The sequence below is a fragment of the Vigna umbellata genome, chromosome 2 (assembly GCF_029865625.1).
Source record: "Vigna umbellata cultivar VRB3 chromosome 2, Vumbellata_1.0, whole genome shotgun sequence".
Taxonomy (NCBI): domain Eukaryota; kingdom Viridiplantae; phylum Streptophyta; class Magnoliopsida; order Fabales; family Fabaceae; genus Vigna; species Vigna umbellata.
This window is the reverse complement of record NC_142166.1, coordinates 9,433,662-9,454,283: the sequence shown is the minus strand read 5'-3', so window position 1 is coordinate 9,454,283 and position 20,622 is coordinate 9,433,662. Positions and strand designations below refer to the sequence as shown.

General features: G+C 30.0%; 2 protein-coding genes across 4 annotated transcripts; one reads left to right on the top strand and one right to left on the bottom strand.

Moving 5' to 3' along the window:
- Nucleotides 1-547: 547 nt before the first annotated feature.
- On the bottom strand, nt 548-6,825 carry LOC124822815 (uncharacterized). Of its 3 annotated transcripts, XM_088106031.1 has the most exons (12): nt 6,705-6,825; nt 6,254-6,510; nt 5,716-5,865; nt 5,372-5,539; nt 4,843-4,995; nt 4,579-4,731; nt 4,265-4,429; nt 3,973-4,143; nt 3,353-3,536; nt 3,055-3,265; nt 2,077-2,341; nt 548-976 (listed from the first exon to the last, which is right to left on the bottom strand). In XM_088106031.1, the coding sequence occupies exons 2-12, from the start codon at nt 6,408-6,410 to the stop codon at nt 912-914; spliced, it is 1,842 nt and encodes a 613-aa protein (XP_087962157.1). In that variant the 5' UTR covers nt 6,411-6,510; nt 6,705-6,825; the 3' UTR covers nt 548-911. The 3 variants fall into 3 exon arrangements, with proteins under 3 accessions (XP_087962157.1, XP_087962159.1, XP_087962158.1); XM_088106033.1 differs by lacking the exon at nt 6,705-6,825 and having other exon boundaries at nt 2,077-2,160; nt 6,254-6,576; XM_088106032.1 differs by lacking the exons at nt 5,716-5,865; nt 6,705-6,825 and having other exon boundaries at nt 6,254-6,576.
- Nucleotides 6,826-15,675: 8,850 nt separating this feature from the next.
- LOC124840038 (transcription termination factor MTERF15, mitochondrial) lies at nt 15,676-18,020 on the top strand. Its single transcript, XM_047316022.2, has 2 exons — nt 15,676-17,764; nt 17,848-18,020. The coding sequence occupies exon 1, from the start codon at nt 15,810-15,812 to the stop codon at nt 17,106-17,108; it is 1,299 nt and encodes a 432-aa protein (XP_047171978.2). The 5' UTR covers nt 15,676-15,809; the 3' UTR covers nt 17,109-17,764; nt 17,848-18,020.
- The last annotated feature ends 2,602 nt before the right edge of the window (nt 18,021-20,622 follow it).

Here is a 20,622-nt window from a genome sequence, read left to right as displayed (position 1 = left end):
GAAATTACTAAGGGTTCAAAGTGACGAAGAATGATTAGAAGAGTAGTACGAAATGTTTTTGGTGTTAACGGAGTTATAATCGTTGGGATTAATAAAAATTTTAAAACCATGGAGTTGCTCAAATCAATGGGTAATACAATTTAAGGTTAGATATATTTGTAGATTTGAACATTTTGATTCATAACATTTGCAATTAAATTGCTTCAATGCAAGTATGAAATGTCGTACATAACAAAAATATTAAATTTTTAAATTTTGAGGACCAAACTTGTTAAAATTTAAGATAAAAAATAATTTTAATTTTATGTCGGATTAAAGGTGAAAAGGCATATTTAATCCTATAATTTAATAAAACTAAAAAATGTTCAAAATAAAAAAGATAACTTTGCTAAATATGTTTTGTCTTAATGAGACGTGCTTTTCACAAAAGTAAAATAAATGAAATGCGGTCAATATAATTTTTTTAAGTAAAAAAATATTTTTTTATGTTTTTAATAATTTTTAAAATTAAAATTAATCTATACATTTCATAATCATGCTACAACCATGAGTCAAAGTAAAACTGAATTGGTGATTTGCAAAACAAATTCTGAAACAGTCATCTTGCCAAATGAAAATAAAAAATCGCCTCAAAACTACCAAGACAAGATAAATGAAAACAAGAAAAAAATATTACAAGTTGGCACCTATAGTCAGCCTCTTAATATTTTTCTCCTAATGAATGAAGAGTTACAGACAAAAACTTGTAACACTATCTATACCTAAGGTAACAATTGTCTTGCCGAACAATTTAAGATCAATATATGTTGTGTAGGTAACAGTATATCCCCACCAGTTAGCACGTTTCTCTCTATTAAACTGTTATGTGCATCTGCTGCAACCTTCATAAAAGGAATGTAAAATGCCAGAATTCATGTTAATTTTTCTTGTTCACTTTGGCTTTCTGTCCTTGGAGTTGTGCAATCATCTGTCACACCTGTATTCATACAACAAGAACTGTGCTCAAACTCACAATATGTCATACAATAATTTTCAAATTTTCAATTGCTATTATGAAGTGATAACTATTAATTGTCTGAAAATCTTAATTCAAAAACCATGTCATGTCAGGTAAGTTTATATATTGCAAGTGTTTAAATGTGGTATGCTGTAAACAAGACTATAAAACAATACAAGTAAACAACACAGTGCTGCAACATTGAGGTAATCGAGATTTCTTACCATCAGTAACAAGGTTAAGTGCTCCTAAAATAAGTAGTAGTAGCATCATGTAGATTTCAAATTGTCTAAATTTCTTACAATTTTTTTAATAGAATTTCTTAGAATTTAATATATTAAAAATTGAGTCCTGATTATTTGATTAAAAACTTGTATTGGAATCAACTGTGTACATATACTCTGACAGTAACATGTTCTCAGAAAAATGGATGGGTGTTTTTAACTAAAATTTACTCCAGATTTTGAAGTTTTCTGCATTACAAGAGTTCATTTAACATTACACAGACATCTATCTGATGCTCAAATATATATTATCTCTGATACTTTCATGATTGCCTTTACGTTTAAACAGAAATTTGAAATAAAACAAAAAGGTTAATCATTGATGTTGCTTTCAAGTGCAAAAATGATGACTTCTTTTAATAAGAGGTAGTTAATAGGCAAAAATGCCATGATGATTAGCCCCCTATCCATTTATAAAAGTAAATCTCTTATCCCAAAAGCATATTGGGACAGAGGTTCATTTTTTCTTTCTTTTTTGTTGTGGGAGGAGAGAAGCAGCAGCTTACCAATCGAATCATTTAGGTTTAACTCAAACTCACTTGAAAATGTTGCCATATGTGAGAGGAAATGCCATTTCATTCAAAGAAATGCAAAAGACAAAATTCCAGAGGTTTTTTTCTTTCATTTTTGTGGGTGGGGGGCAGAGTAACAACTTAACAAGTGAATTCAGTTTTAACTCAAACTTGCATGAAAATGTATCTGAAATGAAAAGGAGATGCTATTTTATCCAACATGCTAACGACAAAAAAGGTCAAGCCAAAGAATCTTCACTAACTTCTCTCAATAGTTCCATACCTTGATTTGGTGGAGAAACAGAACTCTCAGCTGCTGCAGGTTTCAGGACATCAGCATTAGAGTTTGGTGCATCACTCGTTTGTCCTGAAATTTCACAATTGGAAACTGGCACATTTATTTCATCTCCAATTTGCATTTCACCTTTGGAACTTGTCTCATCATTGGATCCATCGTTTTTCAAGCTCTCAATTAAGGGTTTTGATGAGTCATTTTTCTCATCATTTAGATTCAAAGAAACAGCTTCAGGTTCTGGGTTGACAGAATCCTGCAGGATATTCATGGATGTGCAGGTAAGAAAGAAACCTCACCAAAGACTCACGTTACATTCCCAGGGATGATCTTTATTAGATTCATGCGCATTAACTGGCAGGTGACTTTTCATTCACATACACCACTAGAGCCAAGGAAATGGTCTCCCTTGTGTGGAAAATCTAAGAATGTTTATCTTGGAAGATCACTATCTAGAATTGAACAAAATTTAACATACAGTAGAAAAGGAAAAAACACTAGTGTTGGAACAGACATCCCACCAAGGTATTAAATAAACTAGATCATGACCAACTATATCTCAGCTAAGGTTACAGAAAAGGATTCAATCCATAACACATAGGAAACAGAAAATGTTAATATTTAGTGGCAATCCATAGCTTTTCTTGCATGCATACGGATGTGCAAGTCCCATGAATCTATGGCCATAGTGCCTACAGGTAAAACACCTATGGCAAACAAGCACTGTACACATGAAAATTTTATTCAGCCACTAAAAAAACTCGTACTCTCATAAAGTTCACCTCGCAAACAGAATCTATAACTGTGTATAAGGTCACATTTATAGTTAACATCCTTCCAATAACAAAACCTATACTGTCAATTTTAAATTTTTAATTATTCCCTGGGGCCTCTAAATAAAATTTTAGAGCCAATAATCTGGCCCACATAGAATTTTATTCAACAGAAGTAAAAAAAAAAATACTTGACCTTTAAGGAGTCCGCAGCTGTTGTTCGGGTACTTGACGCAACAATAGTATCTGCTTCTTTATGGCGTTCAAGAAATTCTGAACTCTCTCCCCGTACTTCCGGTTGATTTTGTATTTTCTCTTGCCTGAGCACTGCAGAAGTTGTTACATTGTCTGATTGTGTAAGCATGTCATTTAAATCAACATTTTCAATTTCACCAGCAGACCTTTTCCTGTTTTGAGAATCAAACACTATGTTAAAACCAAATTTTTCAAAAGGGAGATTCGGGTGGTGAAAAATTGTAAAGAGAAGGACATACCTATTGGAAGTATTAGCAACTGGACTTTGAATGTTTGGCTTGTTTGAAAACAGAATTCCATGAAGAGGCTTTCCATCAATAACAGTTTCAATAGTATATCCTGCTGAGATTTTTTCCGTAACTTTGGCATGAAACATTCTCTTTCCAGGAGGCAGGGATTGCCTTACTGGGATATTTAGTTTACCTGTAAACATGATGCTGGATACTTAGATTCCCACTTTGAATGGAATACCCAAACACCATTTTTCATTCTTTTAATCAAGGCCCATAACCAAAGAATATTTTCCTTTTTTAGAACTTACAAAACTTTACAAAATATCAACTTGCCACAACTAGTGTGCATGTCTCAGAAGAAACACACAAACTGGTCAGAGAAACTAACTCTATTTAGGAGTGCAGCTAAGAACACTAATCCTCACTACCTTATCATTATCAACTAAAAATATGGCAAAAGACCAAATAAATACATTACAAGAAAGCATGTAATATAAGCTGTGATATACACAGGAGGGACTTCCAAAATCCAATACAAAGAATGACAGGAAACACATATCACTTCAAGGAAAAACAAAATATTTTGTTATATTCCTCAGGAAGTTCATATATAAGCAGGTTCTCACTTTGTTGGCTATAGTTTAAGATTGACATAGGATGATTACTGCCAGCATCCACTCCATATCCACACAGAACTGGGTTTTGGACAAGATTGAGATTTTGCTCTTGACATTTCAGCTTCAATTGCTTCCTTAAGGATAACTTCTCTGGTCTGAGTTCTCTTTCCTGTGCAATACCTAAAAAGCCAGAAATATATTAGAAACACATTTCTGTCACAAACTTCTTAATTTGCAGAAATTCTATAATCAAAATGTTCCTCAGTATATTTAATAGGAAAAAATTTACTCTTTGCTCAACCTGTGTATAGGTAATACATATCATCCAGGGCCTCCAGATTTCTATTACAACCTCCCAAAAACACAAGAGCACCCCCCATATGTGGATCTAAACAGTCACCAGCTACAGAAAATCTAGCAGAAGGACCACTAGGTGTAGTTTCCACCTTCGTCCACACAAAAGTCTCTGTTTCCAATCAGGAATGAAAAATAAGGGCACAACTTTAACACATGAACAAACAATAAATATTTACTACAAACTAGTACAGTGAAAAAATTTGAGCTCCTGTTTAAGTGTTTATCAGACTTATAAACAAGCATCTGTATTAGACATACCAATGTCAAGCATATACAGGTCATTGTATAGGCATTGAGCTTCTGTAAAGCCCCCAAAAACAAACAAACTGTTGCCCAAAGAAACTGTACAATGACCAGCTCGAGGTGGCAATGATTGGCTAGAGGTACACATTTTGCTCCAGATAAGAGTATCTGCATTTACAGAAAATGCTAGTAAATTATACTCCGATAAATACCCCCTTTCTTGCACAAATATTCAATAAGTGTACCAAAAGTATAACAGTTACATAAAAGGATACATACCAGTATCTAGAACATGAACATCAGACAGATAATAATCTTGTTCATCTTCACCACCGATCACAATAATTTTGTTTTTCCAAGATGAACAAGTGTGGCTATCTCGAGGAGATGGTGGAGTGCCTGATGTTGTAGCACGCTGCCATGTATATGTTTCTACAGGTGAATAGATGAAAAGAAATCATAAGTATATTTCTCATCTTATCCATAATAAAAAAAAAAACTGCAAAGTACTAATGCAAATGGAATTATTAAACAGAGTAAATATTAGATCAACTAAATAGTGCAACCTTCGTTGCATTTCATTCACAACTAAAATTATTATGAACCTCTAGAAGCAAGACAAAAAGTGTGACTATTCCAAGTTCCACCATGTGTTAGAATATAATAATTAAGATAAGAAATCTTTAACAATTTTGTCACACTGTATGAACCTATGATATTGTGTGAGGTCTCATGAATGTGAAGGGTAAAAATTGAAAAGTGAATTAGTTAGATAAACAAATGGTAGTGTGTGATAAAGAAAAGTCACCTGTATTTAATATGTAAAGGTCATTGTAGTACACATCATTAGTATTATTTGCAGATCTCCCACAACCACCAAATACAAATAGTCGTTTGCCAATAACTGCAGCAGCATGACCCTCCCGTGCCTCTGGTGCTTCCCCTCTCACAGTTGGAAAAATCCATGTATGTGAAGCTAAGACAGTTCAACAGCAGTGAGTGCCATCAAGTTAAACAATTACTGTACACTACAGGGTGTACATAATTAGATCACCCTAAACTCTTTCAGATGTATTATATCACAACTATGGTGTAAAACTTAGTCCAATAACATTCCCTTCCCACATTAAAAATATCAGAATAATGACTCACAAATGTCTAGAATATGCAAATCATTCAGCAGCCTGGTCCCATCTGTACCCCCAAACACAAAAAGACTATCACCAACAACAGAACAACTATGGCTGTCCCTAGGAGTAGGTGGGGTCCCTTTAACAGCTGGTTCACTCCAACTCTGCCTCACTGCAAATCACCAACATCAGCCATAAAATAGCTGCAGATAACAGAATAAATGAATAGAAACACTTCAAAAATAATGCAAACAACCCAATGCACTCAACTCGGAATAAAAAACAATGCACTCAACTTAAAAGATATAGGATGTCCCAAAATAGTGAAAGCATTTGATCATATAAAGATTCAAAAAAAGAACCAGGGACCCATATAAAAAATTAAAAGATGAAAGAACCCAACAAATAAAAACTACCCATGCTTAGTGAACAGTAACAGGCAGAAAATGACAATGCAATCAAAATTAAGAAGAAAAATCAATCTTAAAACTAAAAACCATATCAAGATTTAAAAAAACAAAAAGACAGACACAAGAATAGAGAAAGATTGTGGTACTTACGAGTGTCGAATACGTGAACTTGGTTGGTCTGACAGTTAAATTTGCCGTAACCACCGAAGAGATAAAGAAGTCTGCCATCTCTAACAGCGTTACACGTGTGGCCCCACCTCCTCCCTGGTCCTTCTCCTCCTGTTCCCTTTACCTTTTCCCACCTCATTTCCCCCTCCTCTTCAAAAATTGTTAAACAAAACAAAACGCACTACCCCACTAAAAAAGAATCAAACTTTTTTTGTCTTCAAATTTTAATCTTCCCAAACCTGAGAGACACGAGAAAGTGTGTGAATGTTTAAAGAATAGAGAAAGAGGTTTTGGGATTTGTGATTATTTTCGTTCATGCAAAATAGAATAAATAAATAAATAAAATGTGTATCACTGATATCACTGTCACAACAAAAATTGAAAAAAAAAATGTATATAATGCAACAGTGGAAATGGGTTAAAGAAAACAAACCAGGAGGGGGTAAAGACTGAAGAGTGAGTTCTCCAGAATCTGATCAGAGAAAACAGAGAAAGGGTAGAAAGAAGATATTGGAATTTTAATTTTGTTATTATTTTCTTCAATCTTATTTTTCTTACAAGGTTACATATTTGTTAATTTGTAAATTATACTTCCTGTAATAGAAAAACTATATTCTAAGTGTAAATGATTTTTCTTTTCTATAATTTTGTCATGTAGTGCTTTGATTTGAACGTTACACAGTTTGTATTGATTGATTTAATTTATTATTATAAGATTGCATTTATTAAGGCTTAAAATTTTTGTAAATATAGTTGTAATTTTAACATATTGGATAGTACCTCAATAGTTATTTTTGACTGTCCAGTTATTCATTGTATTCCCTATATATAATAAATGACTTAATTGAATTTTTTCTTTAGATAATAAATATATAGGACTGCTTCTATATTATAATAATAATAATAACTAGGAGAAATATACGTACATGTGTGGGCCTCTTTTTATTATAAAGAATTAAGTTAATTTAAAAAGTAACCGAATCTAAATATATAATAATTTAAGAGAATAAAATAATCATTTTAATTTTAAAAAATAAATTAATAATCATTTAAATAATAAAATAGAAATATAATTATTTCAATCTAAAATAATAATAATTAAAAAAACAAATTAAAAAAATATAGATAAAAAAAGAAGAATTCAAAAAAATTCCGTATATATAATAGTAATTGTTTTACACAATAGAAAAAAATACAATTTAAATTAGGTGTATTTTCTTTAATGGTGTTTTAAACATTTTTTATACAACACCTTGATTAGTCTTTTACAGGAATATAAGTGAATTGCTTTTTCTAAGTTCAGTTTTAAAACCGTTTGTCCTGATAAATTTATTCAATCATTTTGAACTTGTTTATTAAATTGTGTAAAAGATTAATATAATATTTTCATAAATTTCCTTAATCATTCAACGGATTACTTTTAATGTATTTCAAAATTTAAATTTTAATTTGATTATATATAATATATATATATATATATATATATATATATATTATGGGGTTTGCTAAAACGCGTACGCCTGTTTTTCAGTTGGTACATTTTAGCAATGTGTACCGGATTTTAGTAGACAAAAATACCCTTATATATCATGGATTCTAAGTTTTAAGGTTAAGGGTATTTTAATAATTTTCATTCTCAAAACTTAAAAAAAAAAAAGAAACCCCCCAAACCCTTACTCACATCTCTCGTTCCTCTCAATCCTTTCTCTTTCATCTCTCTTACTCCAACTTTTTCTCTGTCATCACTACTGTAGCCCCAATTGAAAAAATCAGAAACACTTGCCTTTAAACAATTTGTCTTTCTAAAGAGTTGAGTCATTGACATATTCACCTTGAGGCAAAGGTTCATTCAAGATCTCTTCAATTTCACCATCTTCACTAATTTCTCTAATTTCATCATGTTGAATCATCATCTCTAAAAAAACCCTCCAGGCCAATTACCAATTCTTTCGGATGTCATTATGCTTGTGAAAATTAGATAAAATTAGATAAGACAAAAATTATAAAATAAAAACTCATTATAAAATCATTTTTTGTAAGAAATTGTTTAACAACAAGTATTTCTGATTTTTTCCAGGTCAATTACCAATTCCTTTATGCTTATGAAAATTGGATAAAATTAGATAAGACAAAAATTATAAGATCAAAACTCATTATAAAATCATTTTTTTGTAAGATTGTTTAATGGCAAGTGTTTCTGATTTTTTCAATTGGGACTACAGTAGGGATGACAGAGGAATGAGAGAGGTGAGTAAGGGTTTGGGGGTTTCTTTTTTTTTTTTAGTTTTGAACCTTATAACTTAGAATCCATAGTATATAAGGATATTTTTGTCTACTAAAACCCGGTACACATTGCTAAAATGTACCAACTGAAAAACAGACGTACGTGCGTTAGCAAACCCATATATATATATATATTTATTTATTGTATATTAAAAAAATATTTTATTTTATTTTTCAAATAATTAGTTTAGTAATAATAAATTAAATTTCATGTATATAACTTTTTTATTTTTGAATTTTCAGTTAATATAATAACCTTTTCTTTTGTTATAAACTTGTTCGTCTATGTGATTTTTTTTACAAATAGATTTATTGTAATTTTGTATAGGAATTTAAGTAGATTTGATGTTTTTTTGTTTTAACTTAGACTTTTTAATTCATCTTAGGAATCTAATTAAAACTCATATTTAGGTTTATGCATACAATTAATGAGAGTTCATGTATAACATATATGTGTTGTAATCAAATGGAGGGAATTCATTTCTTTAGTTTTATAAATAGTCTTTTCCTATTTTGTCATTCAATTTTCGAATTGTTTCTTCATTGTGTTTTTTTTTTTGTTCTTTATTATTCATAAAAAAAAACTAAATTTTGAAGTTTAATTCACCTAACCAAAATTTGTGTCGATTATTTATTATTTTAAATTTGTTTTTCTTTTTTCTAATTTTGAATTTGATATTTATGATATTAAAGTGTGTTTTTGATTTTATAAAATAAAATTTAAAATCTATTGAATCTTAATTTGATAATATATTATTTTGATTAGATTTGTATTTGTAATTTAATGACTTTTTTTCATTCAATTCAATTGATTAATTATTTAAACTTTAATTTAAATTTTTAATAAATTATAATAAGAGGATGCAAATTAGAGATAAGAAAGTGAACAATGATAAAAGGGGTTTAGAATGGAGTGGATCAGATTAAAACTTTTAATCCATTAATTTGTTTTGACGCGATTTGTCTAGTCCACTAAATTAACAAGTCAAACAAAATGCAAGTGGAGTGACCCAATATTCTTTTCTATAAATTAAAAATAAAAATAAAATATAATTAAAAAGATTAATTTTTTATATTATATTATTTTAGAGATGTAAATATATAATATTACTGTAATTTAAATTATTAATACTTTCAAAGTTCTAATTATTAGTTATAATATAATAATTTAACATGTAAATATAATTTTAATTTATCCAATTAAAAACATTAATTAACAATTAAAAACTTAAAAAATATTTATATGATTAAAATTTTAATATATATATATATATAAACAATTTTAAAAATAATAATTTTAAAAAAGTAATAAAAATTAAGTAAAAAAACAAAAATGGGTGGGTTGTCTACCTGTTTGCCTTTAGCAAGACAGGTTATAAATTCTAGTTGGTTTTGTTCTAATGAATCAATCTGACTCAATTCAGTTTTGGCAAACTAATGGAAAATTGGGTCAAAACAGTTGGACTAACCCATTTTGTCACCCCTATTACAAAATAATATTTTTCTTTTCTTTAATTTTGTTTTCAATCCCTGATTTCATTTTCATATTATGTTTATTTCTTATATTCCAAAATAATTTGTGTAGAAAAAATATTAAATATTAAATACAATAGATATGTGGTATGTGTTATTTAATAATAGACATAGATTGTGTTTCTATATTGCAAATTTTTGTAAAAACTTATATGCTTTTAATTCAAAATAACATTAAATATCAAACTTTTAAAGGATGGAATTAGTGTTTTTTTAGTAATTCGATCAATTAGGAGTTTGTTTAGGATATTAACCTTCGTGTGTTAAGTATAAATTGTCCTAAATAGATTTATTTTCTCACTTTGTACAAAACAAAATTGAGTATTGAGAGAGAAAAGGCATCTTGCTACTTAAGGCACATGGTTACAATGTTCTCATCTCCCTTCTATGCACTTCATTAATGTATTGTTTTCTCTTCCTCAAATCGTATCGATCAAAATTTTATTTTGAGTGTGTGATTTTTCTGTGTCATCATTTTCTCCTTTATATGTTTTAATATCAAATTTATGAGACATACAAGGATATTGAGTTGTGAGAATCTAACTCTTGTGATATTTTTCATAAATACATGTTTTTTTCTTGAACTATTTCATGTGAGATTGAAATGATTATTTTATTTATTCTAAGATCTAAGTTCTAGATAAAATTTTTTAAATAATTTGTTATTTATTAGTTAATTGAGAAAGGAAATGATAAAGTATTCTTATTTTGAGGCATATCACTATTGTTGTTCAAAACTGAGCCTTAATTTGGACTAATTAAGGTCTACCAAGCTCCACCCTAAAGAAAAGCAAGTAGACACCACATGGTGTAAGAAATGTGTCACATCATCACATGTTATTAGGAAGCTTACGTTGGTGTCACCTCATCATATGGGAAGCTTGCATTGCAAGTCTCTTTCCTTGCTTGCAGATAAACAGAAAGACTTGTCTTGCAAGCTACTCCAATAAGAGAGTGCCCTCGAGATTACATTTCCATTTCATTTAAGTAGCATTGAATTTTAGCTTCATTTAGGCTAGAGTATAAAGGAGACTATCCAATCCATAAATAACTTTCTCATGCATTTTCTAATTACTTTTGAATCTAATGAGAATTGATGTTCCTCTAGCAAATCTTTTGCTCGCAAATGTCACAAAGGAGAACTCCTTTAACTTGTGTTTGGATTTATAAAAGTGAATTTGAGGGAAAAAAGATGTGAAAATAATGTTGTTTGGATTAAGAAAAAGATACTGAGAAATGAAGGAATATGAGAGAAAAAATTATGAAAATTGGTGCGTGACGTGATGAGCTTGATAGATTTAAAAAATGTTTTAATTGATAAAATTAGATTATTACAATTTTACCCTTGATTAAAAAGATAATATAAAATAAAATGTAATTAGTGTAAATTATGATAAAATCAAATGTGAATTATTATTTAAAATAAAAAAAGTTGAAATTGATGAAATTATATTGAAATAAAATAGAATTTTCAACCTTTTATATATAATTTTTTAAAAGTTTTTTTCTAATGAAAATATTTTAAATTTATAATATATTTTAAATGTTAAAAAAATAAATATATTGTAAAAAGTATTTTTTATAACAACTTTTAAGAAAAATAATGACATTAGTTGTCTTACAAAAATAACCATTTACATTATTTTAAACACATTATTTAGACTTTTTGTTTTGTATAAAATGATTTTATACTAGTAGAGAATTTTTTTTTAATTTACTTTTTTTTATTATGGAGGTGCTAAAAGCTCATCATAATCACTACAATATGCAAAAGTTTAAAGTAATGGTCTAAAATAAGTTTTCAAGAGCTAAAAAGAAGAAGAAAGCAACAATGACATGCTATAATGTTACCATTTTTCGAGTTTAACTATGGTTTTTAGGGACAACTCCACATTGAGGTGCATCATCTTAGATGTAGCACAAGTGACATAGGAGAGAAATTGTGCATCCAAGAAAATGCAATGTAAGGTGCATTTTTAAGCATTTATTACGATTTCAAAAGTAAGAAGGAGATGAAAAACAAAAGATAATCAATTTTAACATTAGAGAGAAAAGAATAATCAACTATGCTTAAAAAAAAGAGACGAGAGAATCATTTTTCATAAAAAATACACATAGGATAATCAATTCTCTATGGTTCAAAATCAATTCTCTCGTGTTCTTTGGTCATCAATCACTTTTCTTGCATGCGAAAATCTACCATAATCACTTTGTTCTTACCTCACACACATCTCACGTTTGATTATAATTGGGCCTTCACCGAAGCCAACATCAACATTCACAAATGCACCGTACAAAGTAAACAAATCATATGGGAATCACATTCGTAAATACACTAGAATAACAATAAATTTAACAAGTAAAGGAAACCAAGATGCACCATAAATTTGAACTCTCACAACATAAATACCTTAAACCCAACCACTTATTCATGAGTTTAATGGTGTATTGAAAGCTTTAGTTACCATGGTCATGGTCAACGACAAATTTGAACTATTCATGTTTAGGAATCTTGTTAATGAATCTTTATATGCTACACAACTTTCATGCATTTCATGTACATTGAAAAAACACACAAAAATATATAGTGAAAAGGGTGAAATGAAAGAATGGAAACTCAAGGATAAATAGGTAATTTAGCATGTTAGGAGTTGTCTTTCTCTCCTCTTCTCTTCACGAAGACCTGTTTCTCATAAATCTCACAAATTCACGTTTCTTTTTTCCTTCAAATCGTATAAAAAAAGTGAGAGTCATATTTGTATTTCCATCATTGACTACAAAACACAAACTTAAACTTCTTCCATGATAAACTATCCTTGGGAATTAGAAGTTTGTTCTCTTGGAAGCTTGAAATTGTCAAACATATTCTTCATCCTTCACGGAATTCCATTTCATATATTCTCTCATACCCTTCCACTCCTTTTATAACAAGGAACTAGTGGATAGGTTTACTTGAAGTGGAAAACAAATAATATACATCAATGTAAAGTTTTCCTAAAAACTGTGAATTGGTTAATATTTTGTATAAATCAGGGACAATTCATTCCTTCGTTTCTCTTAACCATGTCAAAATACTGAATCATATTGTTAGCTTTTTATTTGTCTTCTTTGATGGTTTCTACCTTTATTAAGAAAGATAGTGTGATTAGTCATGTTCATATGGGGTGTCTTCTTATTATACTAATTTTTTTTATGTACATATTATTCTTTTAACCATTTATGTAAATTAAATGTTATTTTATGTATAAATTGGTTAACATCTAAAGTGATCATAAATTGTGATAAAATCACATAGTTTCTTATAAAACCTCCCCATTTCCATATTCTTATTCATATTTGTTATGTAATTTTGTACAAGTTTTCAATGTATAAAAAATGGAATTTTTTTTTTTTGGATTCTTTCCTAAAACATAAAGGGACAAACAAAAACTATGAAAATAGGTCAAAATCATAATAAGGAAGAGTTGAATTGTGTTTTAATAAACTTTAAAAGTTTTTCAAAAAATTGTGTTCAATAGATTCATACAAATGAAATTTGAAGCAAGACAAACACACTATTAAGCAAGAATGTTAAGAGTTGTGTCTTATGAAGAGTTGTCAAACACAACTTCAACTTTAGCAACATGTCATGTAAAGAGCCTTTTGAAAGACGTTTTAACAAATCTCTCATGCTTAGAATAGTTAAGGTAAATTACATGCAATATAAAAGGACTAAGGAAAGGAAAACTCTTGATTTCTTTTTATACTGGTTCGTCTTTAAATTTCATAGTACATTCAATTCTTTATCAACTTGATTGAGTTTTATTAAACATACTAAGGCTATGAAGATACAAGCGAGTATTGTTTCGACCTTAGCCATTTTATGGGTAAAATAACTTAGAATATTATTTGAATATACAACCACTTATGTCTAACATAATATTTGAGTTATTTTAGCTATAAATGGCTAAAATAATATTTGGATGGACTGAATGTGAATGATCAAATTACTTTTGGATGGATTGGAGAAGAAATGAAAATGAGCAAGTTTCTTAGAAGAAAGACATACGACGTGTTATGTTGGTGTTAATGGATTTCAGAAATATAAGTCAATGCGGGCCAACTCGTTGTTAGCTTGAGTGAGTTGTGGGTTATGCAGGGTGGGCTTAAATGGGCAAATAGACTAAACTACTTAGCCTGCCTCACATTTTTTCTTATAGGCATACGAGTCAGCTTGCATGGCCTGCCTTGCATTGTCATTCTTAGGTAGAAAAGGTTGTGTCTTGATTAATGGCTATAACTTTGATCAAACAATGTTTTATGATGAATATAAAGATTATAAACACTTTTAGGTAACTATAAAATATAAACAATGTTCTTATAAAGCTTATGGCACAAAAAGATTTAAGGCTTTGAATGTTAAAATTGGAAACGTTTTGACAACTCTAGTTTTATTTAACTTTTTTTTAACAAGATATTTTTTTATACAAAGCTTTGAAAAAAGTATTTGCTATAATCCTTTATTTATATATATATATATATATATATTTCCAAAGTCAACACAAGACATGTTGACCTATAACAACTTAAGACATCTCTTATAACATAATTACTTTTGACTAAACAACTTAGCATTTTTGAATCAAATTATACCTAATTAAACACTTTGTTTAGACAGTGATTTAAAGATCACAATTTTTTTCTTAATGAAAATAGAATGATGTCTTAAGATGACTATAAGATAATAAACACTCTTTTAAGTTATTAACAAATACAACCGTATTATTCTTGCTCACAAACCAAAAAGTTAAGAATTGTTTGAAAATATAACCCTAAAAACTTTCTCTTAGACATTTCAATATTTTTTTTTTCACAAGATATTATTTATATAAACTTCAAGATGAAAATAACAATTTCAAATATTTTTTAGAACCATTGTAAGATGTTGAATTTTTTTTGTCTGCATTTAAGCATAAATGCTTCATACAACATTAAGAATATATTTTCTATACAACTTTTGTATATGAACTTATCAAATTTAAAACACGTGATTTTTTTCGTAAAAATTCTTTACCAACCTATTACTAAATTTTATAATTTAAAATTACATATTACGTATATTCTTTTAGACTAACTTTTATTCATATGATAAAATTTAGGCTTAAATGTTTACTTCGTCGTTATGTTAAGAGTTGAATTTCTGTTTAGTATCCGGTTTTAAAAACGAAAACATTGGATTCCTATGTTATGAAAAATATATGAATAAGGTTATTTCCATTAAGTTGATAGCAACGACGTTAAGTCCATGCTGATGTGGTCGTACTTTTTCTCTTCTATTGTCCAGTTTTTTCTATCTCTTGTTCAGCTTTTTCTTTGATGATTGGTTGAACTTATTCTTTTTTTGTGAACTTTATTCATATATTTTGCATAACATAAAATCTAATGTCTTCATTTTTAAAACCGGATACTAAAGAGAAATTCACCACTTAAAGTGGATTGAGACGAAGTAAGCATTTAAACCTAAAATTTATATACTTATTTTATGTTGTATTTACAAACTAGATTATTAATTAACTTATAGAGGCACTCTTAATGAATTTATTAACTTCCAAAATTATCAGTTGGTTTAATCGAATATACCCATACATACTATTAATTTTAGGGATCACCGGCTTAATACCACAACCACAACGAAGACAAATCACGGTGGAGGCCACAGACAGAGCTTTTGGCAGCACAAAGAATGACGTTGGGCGCGAAATATGCAAACGCGCGTTTCCTCGGAAGCACTTCCGCTTTCTCTCAGTACAGAAAAAAAATTGCGGTGGCGAACCTATTCCAGAAGTACGGTTTCCCCTCTTCCCTCATCCCCTCCTTCCTCTCCCGCAACCCTTCCCTTCTCCAAGCCCCTCTCCCTCAACTCCACCATTCCCTCACCACCCTCTTCTCCCTCCGCATCCCCCAAAACGACATCGTTTCCCTCCTCACTACCAACCCCTCCCTCCTCCACCATTCCTTCCACCACACCCTCCAATCCCGTCTCCCCCATCTCCAAACGCGCTTCCCCACACTCTCCCCTTCCACCCTCCTCAACCTTCTCCTCTCTTCCACAAAGTTACATCTCGACCCGCTCCAACTCTCACCCAAGCTCAACGCGCTCAAAACCGATTTCGCGTTTTCCGACGCCACCGTGGCCAGCATTCTGGAAGGGTTCCCCGACGTGGTTGTCACGAGCGAGAACGAAATCGCGAGCGTGATAGATTTTCTCGCGGGGTTCGGAATTCCCCGGGACGAGATTGATCTCGTTGTCCGTTCCTTTCCTAGGGTTTTGGCGCTCGGTGTTGAGCAGAGGCTGATGCCGTTGTTTCGGGAAATCAAGGAGCTAGGGTTTTCCAATCGTGAGATGAGGAGCGAGATCTCGCGGGACCCGAGGATTCTGGGGATGGAAATTGGAGAGCTTACGCGGTGTTTGAGACTGATAGAGAGTTTGAAATGCAGGGAAAGTATCAAAGAGAGGGTTATAGGTTCGGGTCTGATGAGAGCGTGTTTTGAGGTGAAATTAAGAGTGGATTGTTTGTGTGGGTATGGTTTGACTCGAAGGGATGCTCTGAAGGTTATTTGGAAGGAGCCTAGGGTGATTTGTTACGAGGTTGGGGATGTTGAAAGGAAGGTTGAGTTTCTGGTGCAGAGGATGAAGTGTAGTGTAGAGTGTTTGGCTGAGGTGCCTAAATACTTGGGTGTGAATTTTGAGAAGCAGATTGTGGCTAGGTACAGTGTGGTAGAGTGTTTGAGGGGGAAAGGTGCCATTGGGTTTGAGTTTGGGTTGAAGGATTTGGTTATGCCTTCTAGGCTTAGGTTCTATAATCTTTATGTGAAGCCATACCCGGAGTGTGAAAAGATCTATGGAAGGTTTTCTGGGTGTGGTGTTCAAGTTAAGACGAAGCATCCCGCTGGACTGTGGAAACTTTTTAAACCGCAGAAGTTTGCTGAAAGGGATGAAGATGTGGAGAGCGTGAGGTCATTCATGGAGTCTCTGGTTTAGTGGTGGGATGAATTTGAGTCAATGAATGACTATCAAAATTGAGTTTTGACTTGATACGTACTTATATTAGTACTCTGGAATTGCCCTTGCCCAATTGAGATTCTTTGATGTGCTTCTGAAATCGAGCTTTGTAGGAAGTATGTCTCTCTCATTTTTTCTTCAAGTAAATAATAATAACAGGGTCTAGCAGCAAAAAAGGCGACATCACCAGAGGCACTGATTTCTCTGCCTCACTGCCCCTGCCTCACACAACAGCTAATGATTTCAGGCAAACTTCCAAAACTACATTTCTATTGACTATCGGACATAATTTGTTGTATTTAATTTGGGGCAAGACTTAGAAGTTCATTCATTCGAGTGCAACGAAAGAGTTAATTACTTGAAATCTTAAGTCATCCGTGGGTCACAATATCACATGCTCTCTTGAAAATTGCGTTTTGTTTACGGCAGCACTGCGTCTGACATGAAAGTTCCTCAAAGAGCTTCTCGAAGCATGAAACAAGATTCCTTTCGGAGCACAAGATATATTCTTTAATAGTGTATACATTTCCCCGTTGTTTTGGACTGATCAGCTTAGTTTCTAGAATAGTTCCAGGTGTGCTAATGGAAGGTTTGTTGCCACCGGAAGCACTGATACAATAATAAAGCTATTTGAGGTGCTGATATGTTATTTAGGATTTAGATGTTTTGCACTTCATTTGACACGGTTTCTGAACTTAATCTTCTGCTTATCTAACAGGGTTCGAAGATCAATCAGATGTTTCTACCAAAGGCAAAGGATGGTCCTTAGCGGCCTGTCATTCGAACATATTATGATCGTATATATAAGTGCCTTTGCATTTTCTGATATATATACCCGTGACAGAATTTTGTTTGGTTACTATTTTGAGATTATTGAGTTATGTTTAGATAGATTTTTCCATTTTTACTTATAATAAGAGNAAGTAAGGTACAATTTGGTCCTCATTTTTTAGAAAAACGTTCGTTTTAGTCCTCAAAATTTTGTTTTTAGTCCTCGTTTTAGTCCTCAAAACGTTCGTTTTTTCGACTAAAACGAACGTTTTTTAAAGATTGAGGACTAAATTGTACCTTACTTTGGAAGAGGGACGAAAACCAGAAACGGTCAATAGTTTAGGGACTAAAAACATATTTAACCCTTCATTCAGCCTCTCTCCAAACCCTCAATGATATATTTCATTTATATTTCGTTTGTGTCCTTACATGTATGTATCTCTTTTTCTTTGAAAATTAGATTTACAAAAAGATGTAGTAGGTAGATATTTTTGGATAAAATTTATGATGGATAATTGATATTTATAGATATTTATTATTCATGAATAATTTTTATTCTAATTGTTGGGAAGTTTCGAATATACACACATATCTGCACACGGGTAAAATATTGTCCGCTTTGGGTCAAGCCCTCACAAATTTATGAATGTGGGACTTTGTTTGCTCCCCAACACTAATATTCATTTATAAATGGATATTTATAAATGGATTAGAAATTAGTATAATATTTATATTTATGAATATCTAAAATTAAAATTTAATTTATATTTTAAATTTATTTAAAATTAAAATTCAATTTATATTTTATTAGATTAAATTTAATTAAAATTAAAATTTAATTTAATTTATGTTATATTTTATATTTTTGTATTTAGATTTTATTTTAAAATTTATAAAATATTTTTTAAAAAAATATTAGTGGATATTCATAAATATCTATAAATTTTTTAAAATTCATTGGATATCGAGATAAGATTAAAAGTTAAATAACAAGTAAACACTATTTATATTCTATTCAATCCGTTGTTCTAATTAGCTTAATTGAAAGTGAATATTTGGACAGACCTTAGTTACCTCTTTCAATAACTTCTTTATTTATTTTCTCAAAGAATTCAAGCAACAATGGATGTGATAGTAGTTTTCACATTATTTCCAAATTGTATAATGTAGAAAATTTCTCCAATAAAACAATTGATAGTACATATTTTATACACACGTCCTTAGCTTTAGCTTTGTTGTGTAATGATTGTATTTTTCATTTGTCTTATTTTTACTTTGTTCTTATTTTTTTCTTCATTAGTAATCAATTGAGTTTATGTTCATTATAAAATATGTTGCAATATAATGTTTACTACTTTGTCCTTTGAGTCGATATTTTATTAGAGGTGTTCAACTTTTAGTTTACATTTTCATTGTTTTTCTGCTTTTGTTGAAATAATTACATTGTTTATCTAAACAACTATTTATTTTGTTGTATTGATTGTATTGAAATGAGCATATAAGTAGTATCTTTTATTTTATTAATTGGATTGAAATGAACATATACAACACTCACATTTAGGTTGTTTATGTGTCAACATCTACTTAAAAAGTATATATATATATATATATATATATATATATATATATATATATATATATATATATATATATATATATATATATATATATATATATATATATATAGTCTTCAATAGATGTTCTTCCATGTGTCTAAAAGATATAAGCTTTGGAGTGCATATGCTATTTCGTATGATTACTGTTTATTTAAGTAGTTATCTTTTGTTGTATTGATTGCATTGAAATGAGCATACAACACTCACACTTAGGTTGCTTATGTGTTAACATCTACTTCAAAAGTTGTAATACATATATATAATCTTCAATATGCTCTTCCATGTGTCTAAAGATGTAAGCTTTGGAGTATATATATGTTATTTTGTATGATTGTCTAATCTTTGACGTAGTTGTCTTATGTTTTGTAGGTCTCATATATTCTTCTACACATTTAGAACTTTAAGCACTTATATTTCTTCTTGTTTTGTGATTTAGAAGTTCATTGTTTCATTAGATTGTGTTTGATCTTGAGCATGTATCTTTTGAGATACTTTAACTAATTCACACTTAGCAAACTCATTATATTTAACAAAAACTTAATATTACTCACTATCATTAAAATCATAAATGATATTTTAGCAAACATTCAAAGATAGGCTACTTGTGTCTTGTATAACTCATTTATGTTGTAAAAAAATTACTTGCAATATGGTCTTACATTCTTTGTAGACATTTTATTCTTTCTTCTTGTATTATTGATATTTGTAGTATGAAATTATATCTTTCTTTTTTTAAGTAATCCACCTATAAAGAAACTTAAACTATGATATTCTCTTTGAGTAATCTTTCTATTAACATCTTTAATAGGTCTAGCTAGAAGTAATAACAAATGATACTTATTTCTTAATTTTAATTTCTTAATCTTGGAAAAAATTGAGAAGAAATAATTAGGATTAATTTATGTATTTGTGTAAATTTATATTCGTTATAATAAAAAAATTATAAGAAAGGTTTTTGAAAAAAGAATAATTGAACATAGTCCTAGTGAGAATGTAGAAATATTAATATCATTAGATATTAAAGATATTTTTGTAAGAAGTGATTCTCAATTAATCATTATATAAATAATTTGAGAATATAAATATGTAAATGTTAACTTTGAGAT